The 18,857-nt window shown below is 36.7% G+C and overlaps 2 protein-coding genes across 2 annotated transcripts; both read right to left on the bottom strand.

The window, feature by feature from the left end:
- Positions 1-261: 261 nt before the first annotated feature.
- On the bottom strand, positions 262-10,015 carry LOC123874199 (apolipoprotein D-like). The gene is made up of 5 exons (XM_045919443.1): positions 9,879-10,015; positions 3,406-3,534; positions 2,962-3,092; positions 2,003-2,187; positions 262-494 (listed from the first exon to the last, which is right to left on the bottom strand). Exons 2-5 carry the CDS (start codon positions 3,532-3,534, stop codon positions 355-357), a joined length of 585 nt encoding a protein of 194 aa, XP_045775399.1. The 5' UTR covers positions 9,879-10,015; the 3' UTR covers positions 262-354.
- Positions 10,016-12,959: 2,944 nt separating this feature from the next.
- On the bottom strand, positions 12,960-17,258 carry LOC123874188 (apolipoprotein D-like). The gene is made up of 5 exons (XM_045919434.1): positions 16,973-17,258; positions 15,122-15,279; positions 14,437-14,621; positions 13,877-14,127; positions 12,960-13,479 (listed from the first exon to the last, which is right to left on the bottom strand). The coding sequence occupies exons 1-5, from the start codon at positions 17,099-17,101 to the stop codon at positions 13,270-13,272; spliced, it is 933 nt and encodes a 310-aa protein (XP_045775390.1). The 5' UTR covers positions 17,102-17,258; the 3' UTR covers positions 12,960-13,269.
- Between the last annotated feature and the right edge of the window lie 1,599 nt (positions 17,259-18,857).

Raw genomic sequence — 18,857 nt, 5'->3', positions numbered from 1 at the left:
TTTTTTATTTGTATTTTGCCGAGTAATAATTTTTACATAGGTACCTATTACAGGCCTGCACAGATAAAAAGGATTTCTCGATATAAGACATATTTAATTAAATCAAAACAATTTGCTTCAATCCAAGAAAACCATTTCCTCCCTATAGACGTGAGACAATATTTTCTTGCCAAAAGAAAAATATGCTCTTAGGTATATTTTCTTAAAGTAAGATATTAGTTCTCAGAGGAAATGCCTCAATTCGGGCATGAAAACTATGCCCAATTAAATAAATATTTTAATAAATGCACTAACAATATAGTAAACTTATAAATACTGGATGGCATTTAGTTATTCTGGACCACGGGTTGCTCGTCAATCATCGTTGGGACAGTTCTTCTGGTCTGTCCTCATGAAGTAGGCGCGGTTGATGTTGTTCTTATCGGCTGCTGTATATACTTTATCCAGAACTTCCATTGGTGGGTTCCTTTCCCTTGTGAGGATCCAAGCATTTCCTGAAAAGAAGTGTAAATTAAAAATTTATAAGACCCCCGACAAGTGAAGGTTAGAGTAACAAGAAAAGAGCTGATAACTTTCAAACGGCTGAACCGATTTTCTTGGATTATATAGCTAAGAACACTCTGGATCAAGCAACCTTTCAAACAAAAAACTAAATTAAAATCGGTTCATTAGTTTAGGAGCTACGATGCCACAGACAGATACACAGATACACACGTGTCAAACTTATAACACCCCTCTTTTTGGGTCGGGGGTTAAAAAAAACAACGACGGATCTTAGTTGGCATTTGGTTGGTGTTTAAAAGAAGTTTTAAAAGAAGAAAAAGTAAAAATTAAGTTTGCCTAACTACAACAGCACTATTTAGGTTATTATTTATGATTCGAGTATCATCGTAGGTACCTACCACGTACTTATTGTTAAATCTATGATGGAAGATCTATGATTGCATCATCGTTTGCCCATCGTGAGATTTTAATCATTCGCAATAATTATAATCGCCAAAAAATTATACTCGTATTGCTGATTTTATTTGTTCCTTAATTGAAGGATTAAATAGAATAGATAGATAGATGGACAGAAAACTTTATTTAAAAACCCCAAGATAAAACAAAGAAATTATGTAAAGTGGCAAAGGCACGCACGAACTTCGCTTGCAAGTTGCATTTTCTAGGTATTATTCGATGTGGATTATGTTATATGTGGATATTACCGTTAGGAGCATTGATACTAACCAAGTAGATAAACCATATTCTGTGAGTATTTATTTTTATAACGTACTTACAATTACATTTTATAACGTAAGACGCGTAATGAATCTGAAGTTACTAAAGCCACTATTCTGGTTATCTCTCATGAACTACCAGTTTATATGTTAGAGAAAATCTATGTACTTTCTCAAGAGAGATATTAAAATGTTGTTTCTTTGAAGAATCTTACTTGTAACATCATTATAAGATCGTCATTTAGGAAAGTGTAAATACCGGCCTAAGTATCGATCTTATTTAATGATAATGCAGCAGATGTAAATCGATACGATACGATTGTTAAAATCGATATAGCTCATAAGGTAGGTATATTTTTACATGGAAGTATGCTAAATTACTAACACCAAAGTACCTAGTATCGCAGAAGTAGTAAATATATCCAACTTCTGTAAATATTTCGCAGATTTTCGAAAATATTAAAGACTCATAGGTCGTTAATGTTTCGAGAGGCCATGGATAGAAAGAAAAAGCTAGTTAAAAGTGTCTTCAGCCTTACCCGAGTATTGCAGACCCACCACTACGGATCAGGAAAGATAAAGGAAGCATCATAACATTAAATCGTTCTTTTATTATTAAGCACCTAAAAATTCCCCACTGCCTCTTTGTCCAAATGGGCAATATTGAGCAACTCTATGGCCTATGCTCCCAGATATTTTATGACTTAAAAAACAATGTTAATGTCGACTTTCAAGAGCTAAAGAAATTTGGTGGAGGTATAATTTAAGGTAAAAATACAAACTTGTATGAAAGATTCCGAAGTCATAGCAGCTCCAGACCAGGCTATAGCTGTCGTAGTCCGTGTCAACCACCCAGTAGGGAGCGGCTATGTTGACAGGAAGTGAGGGAAACCGAACAGAGAGTTTGGCCTCATCGGATCGACTCACTTGCATCGCTTCTCCTTCTATCGCAGACTTCATTCCCGTACTGGAAAACAAGAACAAGAACTTTTTGAAACTAATCATCAACATCATCAGCAGCCTGTGGACGTCCACTGTTGGACATAGGCCTTCCCTAAAGAGCACCACCACACCCGGTCCTCAGCCTTCCTCATCCAGCCACTTCCCGCCAGCCGCTTTATATCGTCGGTCCATCGTGCTGGAGGGCGTCCCACACTACGCTTGCTTAAACGAAGTGATAAGTAAATATTGTAATGGACTGAACCGAATATCAGAACTGAATCTATGATTTCAGGAGTGAAATTCAATTTAAAATAGTTAAGGAAAGCATACTTAAAGCTTTTCTAACCTCGAAGACGAGTCGTGATCACACGTTTCAAAAATAATCTTGGTACACGGATTCCACAGAAATAGAATATTTTCTATTTAACGTCTCACTAGCTTATACCCGCAACTTTACAGTGTGAATTACATCCTATTTTACACCTTATAGGTTGAATTTACAAAAATCCTTTTTAGCTTTCTTTATAATCCTATCTATTGCGTGCCAAATTTCAGCCCGATCCGTCCAGTATTTTGAGGTGTGCGTTGATAGTACAGACAGTCAGTCAGCTTTAGCTTTTAGGTATATGTATATAGATGTCACTGTGACTGTTTTCTTAGAGAAATATAGAAACAAAATCCCGAAGTCCAGTCCACAGTTTAATTCAAAAAATCCACCTAATATCTCTATCCCAATATCTTTATTTCATTTAGGGGGAATAAAACTCCCCAGACCTACTAAAATACTGAGGGTACTTACAAAGTGCTTATCTGTTTATTAAGGACGCTGACCACTCCGTTGTCCTTGAGGCCGTAGTCAGCTGTGATGCACTTTCCTCCGAACTCGAATGCAGCGAAATATTTCTCGACTTCATACCATTTGCCCAAGTACTGTAAGCGTAAAATTATTATGATCATTAAGTACGGGAAATAGGCAAATATTTACGTAGTATTAAATATCATTATACAGGTACATATTATACGTTTTTTTTAATGCTCGCAGAATCAGTTTAGTCCTGCACAGGTTTAAGGGTATGCATTACTTAGGTAGTAACCGAAGCTCAAAATGAAAATTATTCATTGGGTAGGTTCAAAAATTACAACTAAAGTAAGCTTTTATGCCACTATGACCTGTATGCATGGGGCGATATTTGAAAATGATAATTATGATGGTAAAAGACAGAAATTTCAAACTTGTACTTACTCTGTTAGCATCGAAATCAGTCATGACCGCAACATCGGGGCATGCTCCAGGGAACAACAGTTGGGCTCTGCTCAGACTCAACGTGAAGAACCCGCAGAGAAACACCGCAATCGCTCGTAGTACAGACATCTGGAACGAATAAGCAAAGCAACTCTATGTAGACACTCTATATAAGTACCTTTACTATCACGATTTTAGTAATATGTGACGAAGTTACAAAAACGTTAGATTCAGCGCGGAAATACCTACTGTCAGTATTCTTGGTATCATTCCACGCGGGCATAATTTTCAGGGTTCCGTACACGAGGGTGCCAAGGGGACCCTATTTACTAAGCCTCCCCTATCCATTCGTACGTTCGTCTGTCTGTCTGACTGTCTGTCAGCGGGCTGTAGCCTGTATCTCATGAATGGTAGAGAGTTGAAATTTTCACAGAGTGTGTATTTCTATTGCCGCTATAACGAAAAATGATAAAAATTAGCTGCAAAATGGCTGCCATGTAAATTAAAAAATTAAAAACTACATAATCTTGCACGATGGGATGGAACATTTATTGCAACATTTCCATTTAAAAAAGAAAAGTTATCAAAATATTAGAATAACTTCAATCGGAACCTCCTAACTGCTACTGGGAAGAACTAGCGAGAAACTCGGCGGCTGCTCTTTCTTAAAATTCGTAATTTTTTGGCCAATCCCAACGTTGCTCGTTTCGTCATCTTCTTTTAGTAACTCTATCTTGACGGTTTTTGATGATGACAAAATACGGAACATACAAAGGCAAGGTCTATTTGTACTTGTTTGGATTTTCTCGTCTAATAAATTATGCTGAATTACAATTCTTAGATAGCATTTCCAGAAACTGCGGGCGCATTACGCATAGTGTGTGATAACACCTGGGTATTCTTCACATATTTACACTGTTTACAACGCTTTTATCACTATTGTATTCAACCTTTGCTGGTTGCTGCTAATTGAATGAATTACTCATACATAATGGATTGTTTTGGCTCTATTTTGGCGTCTAATTGAACAGATCGTACGTTTTGGATTAGGTAAGTAGTAGTTTTTAATTTTTTTTTGCGAAATTCTTCTTTTCTCAGCTAAAGTCCAAAAAAATTTAAAGTCGTCTAGCATTGAAAAAGATGAATATCAGACGGGTAGAATATATTTTATTCTTTTCGCTGACAATATAAAAAAACGACAGCAAACGAGTTGCAGAGAGCCACTGCATTCTGAAGGAAGGCATGCTGAAGGAATAATAAAAGCTATTTTATTTATTTATTACGGTATATAAAAGAATAATAAAAGCTTTTTTATTTATTTATCATGCCTATCCACCGGTTTTCCTTTAATTTGAAGTTTGAAAGCTGCCGGCTTTAAGCGGGTGGTTGACATAATTTTACGTTCATAATAATAGTAACGACCGCATTAAAAATCAAGCGAATACACTAGTTTTATTTAAATTGAGTAGTTTGTTTTTATAAGTCAATTACCTAACTACCTAGTTAAATTATTATCATTAATTGCTTACGAGCGTATAACCTCGATTACATTTACAGTTAGTTTATATTAAGTGAATTAAATTATATAGGTACGTAGTAAATGCAACGATTATTCTTTTGTAGTATCCATATCCATACTTCCATACTGATATCACAAATGTGAAAGAGTGTCTATCTGTCCGTCTGTCAGTCTGCTAGCTTTTCAGAACAGTTTAGCTGATTTAGAAATTTGGTACAGAGTTAGCCTACATTCCTAGGAACGACATAATATGCTACTTTTTATCCTGGGAAATCAACAGTTTCCACGGGATTCTTAAAGGCCCATCCGTTTGACCGATTTATATGAAAATTTCATATAAATCCGTTTAACTGTTGGGCTGTGAAAAGCTAGCAGACAGACAGACACACTTTGTCATTTATAATATTAGTGCGGAGTATGGATTTGGCACAGAGGTAGCTTGCCTCTCGGAAATTGATATAGACAACTTTTTATCTCGGAAAATCAAAAGGTTCCTATTTGCTACGGGATTTAAAAAAACCTAAATCCACGCGGACGAAGTCGCGGCCATCATCTAGTATTAAATAAGTATCATGATGAACATTTTCAAGTGCTGTACAGTGTACATACAATAAGTAGCTACCTATATAATTTCCTAGCATTGAAGAGCGACCTTCACACAACGTTTTTTGTGAGGTTCCGAGTTCTGACATCATAGTATTGGCGGTCAAATACAGACGGTTAAATTTAGTAAATAAAATAAATCAATAGTTGTACGTTTTATTTATTTTGGCCGAGATTAGGATCACATCCGATTGGGCGTGAAGCGAAAAAACTCTTCCAAACCAAGAGAATAGATTAATTTTTTTTAATCTAATAAGTAAGCAGGTATACTCTGTAAATCAGAAATATACTTAAGCGGTGATAGCCTAGTGGTTAAGACGTCCGTCTCCTATTCAGGATGTCGGGGGTTCGATATCGGGCACTGTAACTTTTCGATAACTGTAATTAATCCTTTAATCCTTGCCTTGCTTGGAAGGCATCATGAGGAAACCTACCTGCCTGGAGTTCTCCACAATAGTCTTGAAAGGTGTATGAAGTCTGCCAATCCGCACTTGGCCAGCGTGATGGGCTATGGTCGAAGATTTCTCATTCTGAGAGGTGACCCGTGTTCAGTAGTGAGCCGGCGATGGGTTGATGGTTGATGATGATGATTATGATAAAGTACATACTCTCACAGAGCTTGCTTTTGAAAAATCCTGAGAATTTTCTACTGCAGTTATTAAAAAATTCCCATAACGTTTCAACCATTGTTCTGAATGCTCGATAAAACCAACGAAACACCAGGATAAAACTCGGCGACATGTTCTTATTTAAAACAGGATGATGCCCGCGACTTTGTCCGCGTGAATTAAGTATATTTTAACCCCGTTATGTTGAAATTAAGTTCTTTATGCTTTTTCATTGTACCTACCTGCTCTGAGCAAACTTTTTTAACCTCTTCGGTGACGATTTGGTTATTTCAAACAACAACAACAAAGTGAATTAGTTTTTTTTTGAAATCGGGGCACACAATTACCATACAATGGCTTTGTCTTTCGATCTGGGTGTTGGCCTATTAATAAGTAGGCATTTAGTCCAATTCTCGACCAATATACCTATTTAAGTCAGAGATGCCACAAAAAGTCGTTAAATTAATATTTAGTTAGTGGTTATTCGGCGTTCCCTATGGCGAATAGTCGAATTATTTGCAAATATTGTTTTTCGCACTTGTCCGATCGCCGACGAGGAAGCCAATAGCTGTCGACCATTTTCTCGCCCATGAACCCATGAAACATAAATCGATAAATGATCCCGTGCCAATAAAAGAAATTTCTCACTAAGTAGTTTCTGACTGCTTCACTAGTTTGTCGCATCGACAAGAGCTATCAAAGAATTACTCGTTCAGCGACGCTCTCTTGGCGGTCAAAATACTCGCGCAGTTTGTGCAAGGATGACGGGCGCTTACTCACCCGTCGACTTGCACATTCGCTCCTAGCCTAGCTTAGCAAGTGCGACAAAACTATTCCAACTACACACTCGCTTCACTCGCTACACACTCGCACACCACCCATTTTTAAAGGGTTCTCTATACGTCTACATTTTTAAACTTTGTAAGTACCAACTCGTTTCTAGTTTTAATAGTCGGCGGTCGAGCAACTGCCTCAATGTGACAGAGATTTTCTCGATTTTCTATTCCCGCTCGGGGACAGGCTCTCAACTGTTACTTGTACGGTACTTCGAACGGTATTCTCAGCTATGAGAGAGATGTATTCAAGACATTTCTTCTTAGCCCAAGTTATAGCATGCAGCGTCTGAATTTTATTTTATTTATAGTAGGTAATTTACATAATTATACACGGACGGACGAACAGCGGATGCTTAGCAAAAGGGTCCTGTGGGTACAGAACCCTAAAAGGTACCTAGGTATATTTATTACACGAAGAGATATTCATATTATATATTTTTACCGTACAACAATCGTTTATACTTCGACCAATATGAATACATCTTTATGGTGTTTTCTCTATTACTTAATCTCCTTTTTTTTTACTTTGTAAGACCCAGCATGTTAAATTAATATAGAACTATTTATATTACATTTTTCCCTATGTCCTGTATTAATACATTGAAATATATTAGTAGAAGACATACACACACGTAATAGTATAGGTTACAAAATAAAGATAAAATATTAAGATAATTAAAAATATCCTCTTCCTATATTATTATGTACGCACTTTTCAGGTAATTTTATTCTAGTATATATACTATAAAATCTATCATTTGTTAAATCGCCGATAATCACCATAAGTATAAAAGTAGTTATCATGATGAAAATACGCTTATTCCTGTCGCTTGGACTGATCATAATGCGCCCTAGCTTCGTAGGTACCTACTTAGTTATTACACAGTTAAAGTACCTACACTGTTTACCTACTTTTAGAGTTTGGTGTCACATTAATACACCTATCGATGGGTGTCACCAATAGGTATCATATACACCATGGTACAATGGCGAGTTTGGAAGTAGTATAGTGGTCGATAAGGTTGAAAATTTGTTCAACAAACTACTTAACTATGTACTATGTACATATTTGCAAAAGGGTGACGAATCTGGGTTTAAAAATTCGAAGATAATAATATCTGTTTGTAAGCATGGGTTTATCTATGTAAACTCACTATGTAATCTGAAAGGGCTAGGCGTTCTGCTAGAAGTATCTTTATACTTACAAAATATGAATCGATTTCGTTTTTTTTTTGTTTGGTAGGTCATACTTCTGAGTGGTACATTTTAGTTTAGTGAAGATCTGATCTGATATGATCTGATCTTCGGATATGGAGAACAGTACTCTTCAATAGATAAGAATGAAACGCTCGCGATCAGTGTAATAGCTTAGTAGGTAAACAGTAGAGTTTTAACCAGGCATAGCATATTTTAATACAGTGGGGACCACTAAAAATTATGAAAAAGAATTTTTTCATAAAATTAATTAAGACAGACAGACACACTTTCGCATTTATAAATTAGTATGGATATGGAAGTTTGCATGACGTTTGTTTTGTTGCACTTTTAATTCAATGCATCTAATTATATGTATACTTATACATTTTGTGACCATGAAATTCTTTCAACTATTTCACAGACTCCAATAAATTAATTAATTAAGATTGTAGGTAGGTACATATTATACCTGTTGCCTCATGTAAATTATACATAAGAATCACTTTTTGAAGGCGAGACGTTAATTAATATTTTATCCCATGACCCCGTTTAAAAATCGGTTTGTAGGATTTAGATTAGTCCGATACAATTGCCTAGGTAAGGTAGTCGGTACCTCAAATGACTAGGTATAATACCTAGTCTAATCTAATCTAATCTATCTAAATTAAGACTTAATAACCTAATTGCGGAGGTCGGTCTGGGGAAGAATCGAAATTCACTTCATCTTCAAAATGCGACTGTATATTATGAAATGAAACAGTAAGTTTTTATTGTATTTTACTAACTTAGATGTCTTCCAATTTACATAAAACAAAAAGCAGTTGAAAATATTAAAATACCGCTAGCTACTTAGCTAAAAGTAATTTAATATTAGAAATATTGTTAGCTCTTCAAAAATATATTCTGCTGTCTAAGTTTATCTACCAATAGATTGTCTATTATATTACTTTATTATTATATAGTTATTTACCAAATAGGTAGAGCATAGCATAACTTCCAAATTATAAATCTATTCTACCCTATCATCTAGTTTGATCTTTTTAATGACCTATCATTATGTTAATCCCATTTTCCTGGTTAAATATTATCTGAAACTTTTAGGCGTAGCATTTTATCTACTATGCCTTGGATGCCTTGGGCTGACTCTATTAAAAGGAATAAATTATCTGAGACTTTCATGTAAGTACTAAAGTACATACTTACCTAACCCGAAAAAAATTTTAGAGGCAATATTTTATCTACGACCTCTTGGGCTGTCTCTAGTCTCTAGATTTTATTTCCACTAAGTCATCTCTTTTAATTTCTTCAATATGTCCTGTCTTTTTTCTCCACCCAAAGCATTTCCTTTCCTTTATTTCGCCTTCCTTTCCTTCCATTTTTCTAATTCGGTAAAGAAAAATCTCCCTTTTGAAAGGAAACGCTTTTGAAAAGAGAAAATCAGAAGGAAATTTCTCTTACTGTATTGGTGCGAAGTGCAACCCAACCTTTACCGCGAAGTTTAATAGCTATCCATTTCTTACTTTCTCAGCACTCAGAATTGACAGATTTTAATGATGTAAATATTGATTAGATAAAACATTGTACACAAATAAAAACCATTTTATTATCATTTTTTTATATAATTCTGCTTTTTTCTCTCTTTTTGATGATAGCAATCAAAAGTAAGAAATATGTGTATGACTAAGAAGTGATATCGTGGTATCTACTTACCGTGAAAAATGATCCGATGGTTGAAACTTTATATTACCCGGCGTTTTTACACGTATGACAACTAGAAGCAAGGTAGAGCGTCTTTATCACTGGCCGAGAACTGACTGACCGGCTTTACTAGTGACTAGTACGCACGAGACGCAATTAGGTATTGTTTTGATCCTATTAACTCCATGTAGGCTCGAGATTTATTATAATATAATATACTAGCTAATACCCGCAGCTTCGCCCGCGTGGATTGGTCAGATCCCCTGCAGCATCAGGATTGAGGAGTTGGACTCCAAATTTTTATGAAACAATGTCGCAAAGTTCCCCTCTATCGATTAAAAAAGAAATGACGCAAATCGGTTCAGAAATCTCGGAGATTTCGGTGTACATAGGTAGAAAAACACAACTCCCTTATTGAAAGTCGGTTAAAAAAGTAGCCTATGTTACTCCCTGGTCAATTCTCTACTTGTCTGTGAAAATCCCGTCAAAATCGGTTCAGCCGTTCCCAAGATTAGCCTTTTCAAACAGACAGACAGACAGACAGACAGACAGACAGACAGACAGACAGACAGACAGACAGACAGACCGACAGACAGACAGACAGACAGACAGACAAAAATTTTAAAAACGTGTGATTCAGTTATAGTATCGTTCAAATAACCATATGACCTTAATATGCGGTAGTTATTTCGAAATTACAGACAGACACTCCAATTTTATTTATTAGTATATAGATAGAATATACTTGTATGTCGGCGAAGAACACCAGACGTACTATAGCGACTGACCATAGTAAATAATAGTGCATATACCTAACCTATTGTTCCATATACAATTCTGTTGGCTATTAGGTATGTGTGGTGAATGATGAAAGATTTTATTTCTTTGATTCCTTGTAGGCTCATGTCGGTCGCGTGCGAAGTGCGAACCTTTTGAGTCCGTTAGGTCCAATTCCCTGAAGGTCCGGTATATTTATCTGTCACGTCCAATTCCCGGAATGGGTAATTAAATTACAAACCGCGCGATATTTTCCAATTTAATAACATCTTAAAATTTAAAGTTAAGGTGAGTGCTTTGAAATTTGAATACAATTTTACTAAAATGCAACAAACTGAACATTCGGGGAGTTGGACATTCCTAGCAGGCAGACCAGATTACACACATTTCTGGAATTGAAAATATCGACGTAACGATATCACAAAACGAGCAACCGCCGAGTTTCTTGCTGGTTCTTTTTTGTAGGAACGGCATTCCAAACCAGTGGTAATTATTATTTCACGATTCAAAAGCACTTGTAAAAGTTTAGTTGAATAAAAATCTATTCTATTCTACAATATGTAATTAGTAAGTAGGTAGTGGAAATTCTAAATCCAGGCCTTTCGATTTTGAAATAGTTTTAAATTCAAATCAAAAATGGTGAAATAGATTATTTGTAGGTAGGTAAATGTGTCTATTTTTTCTTCTGCTGGAGAAAAAGGGAAATTGCTATTCACCTATTGTCCCTATCTATGAACCCATAAGTGGCCGTAGATAGGTAGGAAAGTACTAGGCAAGCGTTTCTGTAATACTTATGTTGATAATAAGTTTAATCTGCCATTTTATTCAGAATCGTATTTAGACCTCTGGTTATGTCAAGGCGATATGTGGAACTACCTCAGAGAAAGGTCATCGCTTGAAAGGATGGCCGACTTTGGAAATTATTCAGTCATGGTTCATTATAAAACTATGCGTGTTGAATGTTAAAGGCAAGCTAGATTTGTGAAGAAGCGTGACCACTTGAAGGAGACGGGTAATACAATACGTATGTACTAGGTACACAGCTACATACTTCCTGAGTAGTATCTGAGTATCGTACTGCGAGCTAATGCAAAATTATGACTTAGGTCAAAGTCTCAGCAGCCTAAGTGCAAACCTGACGAAACGAACTCAAGTGTATAGTGCGTTTCATCGAATAGTACCTATGGCGTTATGTTGGCTCCCCTGTCTGTTGGGTGGTCATTGGCACCATATTGGCATGAGAAGACGCAGATTTTGTTAATTTTCATTTGATTTTCATCCATTCATTCAGGAAAATCAAATGAAAATAAACAAAATCTGCGCCTTCTTATGCAAATATGGTGCTAATGACTTGGACAGACAGGGTAGCCAACATAACGCCATAGGTACTATCCGATGAAACGCACTATACCTGCAGGGGCCACATGAACTTGGTAACGTTTCGGGTTTGCTAACAATTTAATAGGCGCCATCTGCTTCTGGTTTTGTGAAGCTCAGTGTTACATACTAAACCTTGGCGAAGTTCTGTGCTTCATGTATAGATGGTGTAGTTCTTATTAAAATTAAGGCGTCGTTCTAGTTTATATTTTTACAAGAACTATTAATGCTTATATATAGGTCATTATTAATGATCACAAAATTTTGAGACAAAAATAAAAATAACAATGGTTTAGAATTTTTTTAAAGTTGATACTAGTTAGGATTTGAATACAGTATTCTCAGAAAAGTTAGTTGAATAAATTCAACTGAACACTCGACTGGGAGCGTGGCGTCTCCTGTAATCCGGCTACTCGGAGGTCTGGTTCGGAGGATGGTTTGAGGTCGGGAGTCCTGGTGCTGTGTGGCCCATGTTGACCGGACGTCCACACTAAGCCTGGTATTAATATGGACCCCCCGGAGGAGTCTGGGGGGTGCAGGTTAACTAAGGAGGGGCGAACCGGGCCAGGGGGGAAACCCAGCAGCCAAAAGTCCCCGTATCGGGCAGTAGTGGGATAGCGGCCGGGAGTGGGTGCTCAGTAACAGCCTGACCAATACAATCAGACCCGATCCTTTTGCTAGATTTTAATTTAAAAATTATTTAACAATATATTCTTTTTTATCATATTTCTAGCTATAAAAAATTGACTTGACTTTGCTTGCAACTATTTTGCAATGACTTTTAAGTCTTAATACTTCATTATTTTTATGACTTGATGTAAGACTGCAGGTACTCACCACTAAGAAAGGATTTTCAGAAATGATCACTATCACGCGGGCGAACCCGAGAACATAATTTTATATATCCTAATAGTATGTATGAACAAGAAAAACCATTAATATTTTTAAAAATTTATTTACTCCAACGTTTGCAAAAATTTCTATCAATTTCATTGACTATTTACGTACCTATCTATTACTAAGTGGTTCACAAAATATCATTCATCACGCATCTTATTCAAGAAGTATTTGGTACAATAGCCCAACATTTAGATAGAAAATCAAATAGCCATTTAGACGAGTGGACACGTTTTTTATTGCTAAACCCAGGGCCACGGATTTGCCGATGTCATAAGCGGAAAGCCAAAAATCCCATCACACGTGAGCGTCATGGCCTTAACTATCACTTATGACACGGCCCTGATATAACTTATTTTGGGATAGATTTTTCCGCTGGCATTTTCTCCATTTCGGGTTTCTCGGGTTTTTCGATTTTCATTTCTTCCGGTTTTTCGATTTTCATCTTCTCGTCTTTCTTTTCAATAATCAAGTTGGCGATCTCTATAGGCTTGGCTTCTTCGGTTATCTCGGCAAGAGCTGAACGCACTTGTGGGTTCTCAGGGACGGGTACCTCTTTCTTCTGTAAAAATAGACATATTTATTAATAATAATTACAGAAAGATCTAGGGCAAAGGATGAGCTATTAAAGAAAAATGGTACACATTAATGTACTTAATACAAAGCGCCTTTAAACTTCCTTCAACTGGTGTGAGTCCGAATAGGTATACTATAACCTATTAAATAAGCTTTATATTTTTGAAGATATTGAAGATAGACATTCTTATTTCTTTATCGGCGAATACTTCAGATGTCAGACAAATTCTATCTAACTTTATAATTAGGGTTTTTAGATAACGCAAAAGATTAATAATATCATAGAAGAAGGCGTTTACTTTATTTTAAACTTTGAATCTATAAGTACCTATCTTACCTACTCAGGGTATTTATAAATTAAAAACATAAGTATCAATTGTTACCACAACAGGCTTGGATTTCTCTTCAACATCAATTATATCAGCGCTTGCAATGGGAGCATTCTTGGCATCGATGATGTCTTCAGTCTTGACACTCAAGGGGTCAGCAGCTGGGCTTGGCAGGACGTTGCAGTCAGCCTGGTTGGTCTTCACGAAGAAGGTCCGGCTGATGTGGTAGCGGTCAAGAACACCGTAAGCGAACTGCATAACCATAGGTGGAGCTAGCCTGTCTCTGGTTAGGATCCAGGCGTTTTCTGGCAAAGAAAAACACGATCAAGTAAATAAGATATGCTGGGTAAGAGGCTATCTTTAATAAGAGTGACGATAAGTCCTTGAAAATACTTATTTAATATTTTGAAGCCATCTGTTTTTACAAACCATTATTTTAATAAAACCATTTTCGTACATACGAGAAATTACTGGTCTAAAGCAAACTTCTGCTGACTGGGACACTTATAGACAAGTCCTAAAGAATAGATTGGCGCAAAGAGCATGGGTGGCAGGTACTAGTGTTAGAGTTCAGAGGCCAAAAACTTTTTCGGGTCATTAGTAAGTACACTTACGGATATGTACAGGTCCAATACCGCTGCAAGACCACATGACGGCATAACTCTCGTAGTCAGTGTCGAGGATGCTATACTCATTGTCGTAGGAATTCGGCAGCGTGGAGTACTTGATGATTAAGCGGCCTTCGCCCTCCCTTCCGATCATTTGGAGGGATCCTCCCATCACACGCTTCAATCCGGTTCTAGATAAAAAAAACATATCTTAGATAATGCAAGCAACCGCCCGTGGTTTCGCTAGCCGAAAATATAAATTCTTTTTATTCCTTATTCTGAGGGAATTTCAAAAAATCCAGCTTTTATCTTGGTCTACATTATAAAAGGAAGATCTGTGCGAAATAACAATTTTCTAGGTCCAAATGTTAGGCCCGGCTGGGCGTTGACGGATCAGTCAGTGAGTCAGGACTTTTTTATTGATTGATACCTACATAATTATCCATTGCGAAAGTATGTCTATTTATCTGCTAGCTTTTTACAGCTCATCTATTTATAATGAGGTAGGTACAGAGATAGTTTGTATCCTAGAAATGGATATAGGCATATATCACACATTCACCGTAGGTTACAAATTAGGCAGATATACCTTCTGACAGAAGCTCCTTGAGGATGCTATGCTATGCAGAATAGCTAGGTACTTGCTTAGCTTGAAGTAAACTTTGAGTTGGCTAACAAATGTAATGCTTACAAGGCGTTGGTGATCTCATTGTTGACGAGTATCCTGCCCTCAGGAGTGCTCTCGTACTTCGTGGTGACGCAGCGGGAGCCAAGCTCGGAGACCGTGAAGAAGCGCTCAGCTTCATACCACGTGCCCAGAAAACGGTTCACGTTGAAGTTCGCCATCGGCTGCAGGACAAAAGAAATTACTAGTAGGTATATTTGGTTTAGTAAGCTGAACTGGCATGGGCAGGTCATGTCAGATGAGTTCTGGAGTGGAGACCACGTATCGTTAAGAGTAGTGTAGGACGACCTCCAACCCGCTGGTCCGATGAACTGTAGAAGGTGGCGGGAAGCGGGTGTATGAGGAAGGTGGAGGACCGTGTTTGGTGGCGCGTTCTTGGAAGGCCTATGCTCAGCAGTGGACGCAAACACGCTGATGGAAATAATTGGTTTGGGTAAAAGACGTATGGCCTAGTTGTGATAGCGAACATCAGTCGATCACGCTGGTTAAACAAGTGGGTAACTGGATGGGTGATCAAAACTTCCAGGAGAACTATGTTCAGCTGTGAACGTATACCTATCGGTTGAAAAAAGATATTGACAACGATAAATTATTAGACCTGGTTAAATGCCGAGATCATGCTGGATAACGCTAAGGATTCTAAGGGATAATAATAATTATAAAAACGTCTTGATATACCTAGGCATAAAATATAATGAGGGAAACAGCCAAGAAATTTTCATGAGAAAAAAATTAAAAGCAAATGTAAATAACTGCAAAATAGGGAAAGACTGACCGCATAATATTTACGAAGTACATTTATTATAATAAAGTACGGATCAGCCTGGCTGTCCAGCGTGGAAATGCAGCCAGTATTCTTGGCACCATTCCACGTGGGCATGATTTGTACAGTAATTAAATAAGGTTAGCTTTAAGTTTTATTGTAATATGTATAAAGTTGCCGTTTAATATAAAAAGTGAACAGATATAATAACAGTATGACGACAAAGGATGTGTCGATGGAAACCGAAAGTTGGATGAACGTAAGCACAAGCTCCAATGTCATCAACCCGCCAACCGGTCGCGGTCTGTAGTTATGGCAACTACTTACATAAGTAAAAGTGCAAGTCCTGATGCATAGTTTAAGGTCAAGAGTAATTGGGTGGCTAATATGATCGAATAATAATATTATGTTAATTTATGTAACTTTTTCGAATGTAAAATAATATGTATTATTATATTGTTGTTAGTTTTTTAGTACGTATTTGAAAGGTCGTTAAAATGAAGTAACCAATTGATTATTATTAAGAATATAAGAGACCCTGAAAATTGAAGAATTTATGTACCTACTGACCATAATAATGTTTCTTCAATTTTCCGAAATGTGAAGAAAATATTATTAGTCATAATAAAGAACAATTTTTAATATTTTTAAAGTCTTTGTACTTTTGCAATAAATAAATTTTAGATAAACTAAAACTAAAGGTAGTCACAGCAAATATTGAGCATGAAATAAACAAGTAATTTAAAATACCAAGATAATTCTACATACAAAACTAAAAAGTTAACCAAATCCTTACTCCTACTAAAATCGAGCTGTCCTATTTTGCAAAGAAAATTGAAAGTCCAAAAGTTCAAATTCTAATTCTGCCAATACAATCTAATCTACTCATAAATAGGACCTTAGTAAAATTAAGGTCCCAAATATTATTTTGTAGTTTGTTTTGGGCTTCCTTTTTGACCAGGGCACGCTTGGTACAATTAGGTAAAATACAATGAAAATATCATTTTGACTTTTAAAAAGTGGTAATTAAATATTGGATAGTAATTGAATGCATGATTTTTTTGAGTTTAAATAGAGATCAGTGAAAAACTCACCTGATAGTCTGGACACCATCCTAGCGAAGGGATCTGCGCCGACGCAGTCGCGACCAGAAGCAGTACCGAGAGCCTCAGCATCTTGAAGATCAGACAGGAGCAAGGGCTGTGACGGGAATGATGTCCCATGTCCCTACCCTCGTTTATATACCCTCCCCGTGAACCGGTCTGGAGGGCTCTAATGTATTTCTAGGCTGATTTATATTATCCCATCGTTGATATTGGAAATGTAGATATGCAATAATAGCTGCAGTTTTTACAGACATTGCCAGGCATGGGCACAGGACAGTGCATCATTATATTACGATGTACGGCTCGTATTCTTCACGAAAAGTGTGATAATTCGCAACGAGTATCCGTAAATCACTATCTTATCGACGAAACATGATGTTTGGGATGGTGACGTGCTTGCCTGGAGCCTGTTTTATAGACCCAATCCTCTGACCAATTATACAGCATTTCTAAACTTATAGCTAAATTATTCGGCGCTTTTAGTGAAGAATTAAAAAAAAGGATGATTTTATATTTATTTTGCTCCATTTGTTTGAAGACATTGTGATGAAATCTGCAGAGGTTGCCATGATATATGTTGACTTATTAGCATTTCTTTGAGCTTTGAGGTGACTGATTCGCTTGAATTTGTCACATGAATTTTCAGTAAGTACTTCAAAATCTGCCTGGGCTCTCAGTGTCTTTTTAACCCCCGACCCAAAAGGAGGGGTGTTATAAGTTTGACGTGTGTATCTGTGTATCTGTCTGTGGTATCGTAGCTTCTAAACGAATGAACCGAGTTTAATTTAGTTTTTTGTTTGAAAGGTGGCTTAATCGAGAGTGTTCTTAGCTATAATCGAAGAAAATCGGTTCAGCCGTTAGAAAGTTATCAGCTCTTTTCTAGTTACTGTAACCATTACTTGTCGGGGGTGTTATAAATTTTTAATTTACACTTGTTTAGTCCTTTGGTGTCCTGTAACGGGTGTATGAAAATGTAATGCTGAAAAGTGACCGAAGTGATTCTTGTACCAGTAAGAAAATAGTCACTTTCGGCGTTACATTTCTAGAAAACAGTGTATCTATGTCGATTTATAATATGCCGTAATGAATTTAGCAACGAGCCTTGTTATGCTCATGTGGTTATGGTGGTAATTACGGCATTGTCCTTTTTGCGCGGTCGTAGACTGGATGTCGTTGTTGTATCGTCCAGTTTTTGTTTACCTGTCTAAGAATAGTGCCTCGGGCTTTTTGTTTGAACCGAGAATTTTCTCTTGGCAAATATCTAAGTATTATTATGCTAGGTTTTACTTTCTTGTTCGATTTTACAATTAGCAGGTATATTGTATATATATATATTAGCTACCTACATTTAAGGAGTAATAAAGGCTATCTTACGGGAGCTAATTAGGGGAAGGATTCGATGAAAATACTATATTTTTGCCTTCTAGGACCTAAAAAGTCTGGCGGCGCAAAAGCCTTGGATGCCACAAAAGGTGCCTTTTCAATTCAGAAAATGACATCAACAGTTTTAGATAGTGTAAGCATGCGTGAGCAGAGCGTCAGTCACGGGTTTTGAATGATTATTATCATTACCTAAGTTTAGTACATTATTTTTTCAACGAGTAGGTTTACTCACCTTTGATTTGCCATGACATTGCAGACTCTGAAAGATTTAAATACAATGCTCAATGACTTTAGTAGAGTTTCTCAACAAGATGGTCTAAAAAGTGTATATTAAAAATTTATAACAGCCCCGACAAGTGAAGGTCACAGTAACTAGAAAAGAGCTGATAACTTTCAAACGGCTGAACCGATTTTCTTGGATTATAGCTAAGAACACTCTCGATCAAGCCACCTTTCAAACAAAAAAAAACTAAATTAACATCGGTTCATT

The sequence above is a fragment of the Maniola jurtina genome, chromosome 2, assembly GCF_905333055.1.
Source record: "Maniola jurtina chromosome 2, ilManJurt1.1, whole genome shotgun sequence".
NCBI classification, from domain to species: Eukaryota; Metazoa; Arthropoda; class Insecta; order Lepidoptera; family Nymphalidae; genus Maniola; species Maniola jurtina.
Note: the sequence above shows the minus strand (reverse complement) of the source record. Positions and strands in the feature narration are given on the sequence as shown.